Source organism: Diadema antillarum, unplaced genomic scaffold (assembly GCF_040938485.1).
Source record: "Diadema antillarum isolate AM-2024a unplaced genomic scaffold, OU_Dant_1.0 seq00001438_RagTag, whole genome shotgun sequence".
Lineage (NCBI taxonomy): Eukaryota > Metazoa > Echinodermata > Echinoidea > Diadematoida > Diadematidae > Diadema > Diadema antillarum.
Window position 1 is genome coordinate 1069 of NW_027272188.1, and position 7743 is coordinate 8811.

Below are 7743 nucleotides of genomic sequence, written 5' to 3' on the forward strand. Positions count from 1 at the left end.
CAAGGGTCCGCTACAACATGACTGTTTGACCCTTTGGTTCCAACTTTGTCTGTTTGTTTGTTTATTTCTCTGTTTGTGTGTTGTTGTTGTTGTTGTTGTTGTTGTTGTTGTTGTTTATTGTTTATAATCTCCTCTATTCTGCTGCCCGCCCTCTACGTCTTCTTTAGACCTGTCCCATGGGTGATTGCCACATTCACAGAGACTGCGTGCAATGCAAGATGTTCGGCACCGGACGTCTGACAGACGAACAGTGCGATATGTGTAACATTGACATCGTCAACGTCACTGACGTCACGCCATGTGAGTAAGGTTATTTAGCATTCAATGAGTTCCGTTTAAACTTCAGCAAGTTTTAAATGCAGTGAGTTTTAGCCCTTATGATGCTATCTGCAACTACAGCGAAAAGTACTATACAGTGTAAAAAAATGTCTGGAATGGGAAATTCTTGGTACTTGGAGATTTTAATAATTAAACTCACATCACTTCAGACATTGTAACTCTCTAGTACTGATATGGTGTGGAGGGGATAATTTTAGCAGTGTGAAAAGTTGACGTGAATCCAATAATTACAATGAAATGAATTGCATTAGCTGACACTCATTGTCGTCCTCAACCATTTTGATTTCGGCTCTATAGCATGTTTTTTTTTTCCACCATCAACTTAAAAAACAAAACCAAAATTTGCTTTTAAATAGATATTTAAGTTATGACATCTAAATCTTTTATTACTATCCTTTGTCATTTCCAAGTGCCGTGACAATTGTGGTAGCCTTGGTTTGTTGTTGTTCTTTTAATCATATCTTTAAAATTCCTTGTATAGTAAGTTTACACTGTTTGTGCATCAAATTGTCGCAGTCATTCAGGATATCCCAGCGTGCACGTTCCCCGAAGAGAACAACACGTGTACCTTCACCTTTGCCTTATTCTACGAGAATGAAACACTCACTGTATACGTGGAAACAGAGCAAAGTGAGTGGAATATCTGGTTTTTTTTTTATAATTTGTGTTCACTTCCATTTTAGCTAATACTAAACGCTGGTAATTTAGTGTGATATTACATGTACTTTACAAATGTGACCGTGCACCTCAAAACGAACATAAAGTCGCACTCACTGATTTTGCTTGAGGACTGAAAATAAGTGAAATGGGTCAACCTAGCCGAACTTGACCTTTTCATATTTTCTGAAAGAGCGGGTCTTCTTTTACATTAGGCTAAAATTTGGTATCACAAAACGGGCAGGAAAGTGTGTTTTTTTAGCAGTTTATCTCGAACATTTTTGGTAGAATAGTGTGATTAGGTGTGTCTTTAGAATCCCTTTTTCATTTCTGAAAAACCTTGTCCACACTCTTCACTTTCAACTCTAATAACTTTTGAAAGGATAGTGCAACTCCTTTGAAAGTTAGCATTGATTATGGACAGAATGTGTTAATGAGACATGCCTAATTTCAGTTTAATCTGATAATCCCTTCATTTTTGTTACTCTGGTGGTTTACTTCCTGTTTTTTGTCCCATTCATCGCACAGCCAGCACGGTTTGGTAAAGATTAAGCGCTTGAATAGACACAGTACTTCAGAGCCTCTTTTCTCAGTTCACACTTTTCCTGAGTTTGTGCTTTCTTTCCAATATTTAGATAGGTTAGGAGAGTCCATTTGATTTGAGTTATACATCATTTTAAAGCTTAAAGTCTGCTCTTTCAGAATATGGTCTTAACTAAAAATTCATGTCTGGCGACTTTTTGTTTGTTTTGAGGTGCAGGGTCACAAATGTTCTGAATTGATCACAATAAACAAAACAGTTTCTTACGTGTGTAATACTTTGCACTTTGGAAATAGAAATTGACAAATGAAATGATTGAAACAGCAATTTTATATTTCATTGTAACAAGTGGAATGAAAGTAATACAGCAAAATTACAATAAGAAGTGATATATGTTAAATTTGCAACTAACAAGCCCATCCCCAACTCTCCCTAGCCAATTTTCCTAACCCCATAATACGTGCCCCAAACTGTCCAACGACAAAAACGACTAAAACTCACTTGATTATTATCATAACTTTATTTAGAGTGGGAATGAATTAACGAATAAATGACTGATTGAACTAACTGACTTGAATTGAATTGAATTGAATTGAATTGAATTTATTTATTTAGCATAAAAACAACAGAGAAAGACATTGATGAACAATCATGACAGACACAGAGAAAAAAAAAACCATAACTTTGGAATACATAAAGCTGAAGGGAAGCAGCCAACGAGGAATTAAGTTTCCTTAAAATCTGGCCGACCCAGAAAATCAATTTTAAAAAATGCATTGGTGCTAAATTATTTCATATTTATTTCAAAAAAATAATGAGATAAACAGATATACCGTTGCAAGAACAAAACATAAAGCAATACAGCATGATACACAATACACTATATTTACATGACGAAGACAATACGAACAGAGCGAGTTACAATCATTTGATAGAATACATGTAATGCCAGCCAAGCATGTCAAAAACTTAGGAATGATAATTTTGTATAAAATTCTCCTTCAGTTTACATTTGAATACATTAAAAGAGGTAACTTTACGAATATCATCTGGTATTGAATTCCATATAAGCGGACCTTGATAAAACACAGATTTCTGAAATAACGATGTTCTTACTTTTGGCATGTGAAAATTCTCAGCGTTTCTGGTATAATATGAATGAATATTGCAATTTAAGGTGAAATAATGCATCAGAGGATTGGGTGAAAGCTTTCTATACCATAAAAACATAAGATTACCTAAAATATACTTATATCTGTCTTACAACTTTAAAATCTTTTGGGAATTAAAAATTGGTGAAGTGTGAGCTAAATAAGTTGAATGGTTAATAACCCTTATTGCACGTTTTTGTAGTTTAAAAAGTCTGTCCATGTATATATTTGCAGCACAACCTCAAACAGAAAGACCATATGTGACCGTGCACCTCAAAACGAACATAAAGTCGCACACACTGATTTTGCGTGAGGACTGAAAATAAGTGAAATGGGTCAACCTAGCCGAACTTGACTTTTTTCATATTTTCTGAAAGAGCGGGTCTTCTTTTACATTATGCTAAAATTTGGTATCGTAAAACGGGCAGGAAAGTGTGTTTTTTAGCTGTTTATTTCGAACATTTTTGGTAGAATAGTGTGATTAGGTGTGTCTTTAGAATCATTTTTTCATTTCTGAAAAACCTTGTCCACACTCTTCACTTTTAACTCTAATAACTTTTGAAAAGATAGTGCTACTGCTTTGAACGTTGGCATTAATTATGAACAGAATGTGTTTATAGGGCACGCTTAATTTCAGTTTAATCTGATAATCCCTTCATTGTTGTTACTCTGGTGGTTTACTTCCTGTTTTTTGTCCCATTCATCGCACAGCCAGCACGGTTTGGTAAAGATTAAGCGCTTGAATAGACACTGTACTTCAGAGCCTCTTTTCTCAGTTCACACTTTTCCTGAGTTTGTGCTTTCTTTCCAATATTTAGATAGGTTAGGAGAGTCCATTTGATTTGAGTTATACATCATTTTAAAGCTTAAAGTCTGCTCTTTCAGAATATGGTCTTAACTAAAAATTCATGTCTGGCGACTTTTTGTTTGTTTTGAGGTGCAGGGTCACATATTATTTAAAAAAGGGTGCGATAATTGCATTATATATCATTTTAAGAACAACAGTGGGTAAAAAGTTAAGTCGAAAAAGTATCCCAATATTTTTTGAAATTTTGTTGCATATGATATTTATGTGATCTTTCCAAGTCAATATTTATTATCAATTGTGATTCCTAAAAATTGCAAAGACACTTCATGCTTGATTTCAGATCCTGCTAAATGTATACTAATATCCTTGACATCAACATTTCTATTGGTGAATGTCATAAAATGTGTTTTACTTGTATTTACTGATAATTTAATCATATATAACCATTCAGAAATTTTACTTAGCTCATTATTGACTATCATTTGTAATGCTTGGGGATCATTATGAGATATAAAAATACTGGTGTCATCAGCAAACAATATATATCTAAAAACCTCAGACGCATTACATAAGTCATTCATATATAAAAGAAACAAAAGAGGTCCCAAGATTGACCCTTGGGATACTCCACACTTCAGTTCTTTAGATTTAGATTGAAAACCATCTACAACAACATATTGCACTCTGTCAGATAAATAACTGCGGAACAAATCTAAAACAACTCCTCTTATACCATACAAATACATCTTACTAAGTAAAATATCATGATCAAGACTATCAAAAGCCTTGCTCAAATCCAAAAATATGCCGATTAAAATTTCCTCATTTTCTATTGCACACAACACATTTTGAATAAAATTAATGAGAGCACGAGAAGTGGAGTGCCTCGCCCTAAAACCATATTGGTTAGACGTAAATATATTGCACTCTTTGATATAGGATAATAAACGAACATAAATGCATTTCTCAAAAATCTTTGAATAAAGAGATAAAACAGATATCGGGCGGTAGTTACTTAAAATTTCTTGTGAACCTTTTTTTTAAAAACAGGTATTACACGTGCTATTTTCAGTTTATCTGGGAAGACACCAGCATCTAAACACTTATTAAATATTGCACACAGAGGTTCACATATAATTAATAACTCTTTCAAAACACGTATTGCAATTCCATCTGAACCTGGGCTAGTATCATTCTTAAAATTCTTCACATATCAACGATTTCATCAGGAGATATTGGTTTAAAAAATGCAGATTTCTCATTTTTAATAATATATTTTACATGAGGTGACTTCTTATCATCAAACGTACATTTCTAATCATAACCAACATTAGCAAAGTACTCATTAAAAACATCAGGAATTATATTCTTATCTGAAATCAATTCATTATCAACAATAATCTTATCAACACAGGATTTCTTTTTATATTTTCCCAAAGCCCTATTAATAACTTTCCATGTTTTGCTACTTTCACCATGTGCAGCTTGAGATTGAATCTTATCTTTTTTTGCCTGCTTGATTTTATTAACAACTTTGTTTCTAATTTTCTTATACACCCTCTTTCTATAATCAGTTGGATTTTTTAAATATAACTTTAAATATACAAACGGTTTTTCTTTTTTATAATCTTTCGAATTTCATCATTAAGTCAAGGTGCACTTTCATTTAAAGGAAAATGTACATCATAATAATCTGAAAATAGATTTATGAATTCATTATAACAATCATTGGCACTAAGAAATGTGATATTCCATTGGAAACTATTCAGATGCTGCGCAAATCTAATGATATTCATCTCACTGATTTCACGTTTATAAATGTACGTAATAAATAAATGAGTGAATGAATTCATTTATTTATTAATTAATGAATGAACAAATTAATTATCAGTTCATAGATTGACGAATTGTGAAATTATTACAGTTCCATAGATGACAAAATAATTAGACAGATAAAGATGAAATTAAAGGCACCTATATAAGTGTTCAGAAAATCAAGTAGAGCGTTAGTCATGTGATCAGAAGAATCAGAAGTGATTCTCTAATCTACGAGATACTGATACTGATACTCTCAAAAGTATGCTGGTTTCTCGGCGTAGCTGAAGAATAGCATACTTTTGAGAGATAGGCGGCCAGTTGTATATTGAGTGTAGATACATTGTATACTATATAGAATGAGTGCAGAAGTGAAAAAGTGAATAAGAATATATTGATTTAGTATAGTCACTGTCATAATTATGTCGTTTTTCTTCTCTCGCTGTGTATAGAATGCGCTGATGCCAGCCGAAAAAAGATCTTGACCGAGGCGGAGATACGCTGGATCGTCATCGGCATCATCCTCAGCGTGGTGCTCATCGGCATGATCCTGGTCTTCGCCTGGAGGATCTACACATACCTTGAGGACCGGAAGGAGCTCGCCCAGTGGGAGAAGGAGTGTAAGAAGGCCAACTGGGATAAGGTGAGGAGAGGGTCATCGAATTGAGGCATAGAAAAAAAAATGCTTACGAAACTTAGAAGCAACAAAAATATCAGCTCCTTGTTTGTTTTATATTTAAAATCAGAAGCGGAACAGCAGCACCACTACCAAAAGATGAAGAACAATCCCTCCCTCTTTCTCTTATCTATTTTACTGTCTGTCTATCTATCTATCTATCTATCTATCTATCTGAGTTTGTCTGTCTATCTATCCATCCATCTATTCTTCTATCTATCTATTTCTATCTATTTATCTATCTGTCTATCTACACGTATGATTTTATTTTGCCTTTCTAACTCCATATGTTTATTCATGTATTCATTCATTACAATCTACCTCTTTATCTCTGCATTCAACTGCTAGTTTTTCCATCTCTCTGTTTGTTTATTTATTTATTTATTCATTCATTCATTCATTCATTTATCTGTCTATCTGTCTATCTCGTTATCTGTCTTTAGTCACGATTATCAAAAACGTTTATTTAGAAGTTCATCAAGTGGGTGGTCAAGTTAGTCCATTCTCCACACACATACTCCCTTACATTGTATAACCCCCTCATGCAGATATGAGGTAATTCATGAAATACATTTTGATGAAGAATTCCAATAGGAAAGCACTTAAGATAAATTTGCGCTTCAACGTACTCATAACAACCTTTTTGCTCCTTGTTTGCTTTTTTGCAGATGGACAACCCGATCTACAAACCGTCAACAACAACGTTCGCAAATCCTGTCTATGGAAAATAACGCCACGTCTTCATGAAGTTTGTATTTACCTACTGGACTGCAATCGCGTGTTCCGAAAGCTGAACCAATTGTTCTCAACGGGTAGCCCGAACTGACACCGTGTCGGTGCGTCGCGTAGTGTGCGCATGCGCCAAATGGTGACTAATGCTAAACAGTACGAATTTGCAATCTTGGGCCTATTTTACGCCGCAAGCTGGCTTAGACTAGCTGCCTTAAAAGTCACTCTAGCAAAAATTCCAGACTTTTAGGGACTTTGATTTTTTTGTCCGCGATACATCCACTAAATGGATGGAATGATAATGTCCGAATTTACTATCTGCTTTATTGACTACAAAAAAGACGGTTAATATTCTGCAATGCCATTATGCAACCCAGCACAGCTGAAGAATCAAGTTGAGCTGTTTGCTATATGTTCATGTGAGTAAAACCATGGGGTGTATTGATGTAAGACTGTCGACTAGGTTGAATATTTTTTATCATGAACAATCTGATGTGAGGGATCTGCCTTGCCTTCTGTAGTTGAACCAAGGAGCTCGCCTGATACTTCTTGGTTGAACGAATGGTGTCTTCGTAATGTAGATGTATCGTAGACCAGGGTTCATGCATGATAGCTCTATCTGTAGTTGCAAAATTAATGAGAAAGACTTTGAGCCAAATTTTCCATTTTTCATGTACTTGGCGTTAATCTTTCTCTGCACAATGTGTATACTATACGTCTTTAGAAGAAATTGACTGTGAAAAAAAAATGAAGACATTATGAAATACGTGGAGAACCTTTTTCGACTATTGATATGCCAAGAGCAAACTAATAAGAGTATCATTTCACTCGCGTTAAATTTGTTACCTTCAAACTCGACTGAACTAAGACTATTATCATATGGCCAATCTTTGCTAACTAGGTGTGTTTACGGCTGTAGCTCTGATGTTGCAGCTATACTGTGTGTCTGTTCTTCGGTGTATTAGTGTACACAATGTAAATACGCGGGAAATCACGCTGTTAACGTCATATTTTGTATCAAATTAGC

General features: G+C 34.5%; 1 protein-coding gene across 1 annotated transcript; it reads left to right on the forward strand.

The window, feature by feature from the left end:
- Positions 1-201: 201 nt before the first annotated feature.
- Positions 202-7356, forward strand: LOC139709489 (integrin beta pat-3-like). The gene is made up of 4 exons (XM_071621450.1): positions 202-300; positions 856-969; positions 5764-5954; positions 6656-7356. Exons 1-4 carry the CDS (start codon positions 219-221, stop codon positions 6716-6718), a joined length of 450 nt encoding a protein of 149 aa, XP_071477551.1. The 5' UTR covers positions 202-218; the 3' UTR covers positions 6719-7356.
- The last annotated feature ends 387 nt before the right edge of the window (positions 7357-7743 follow it).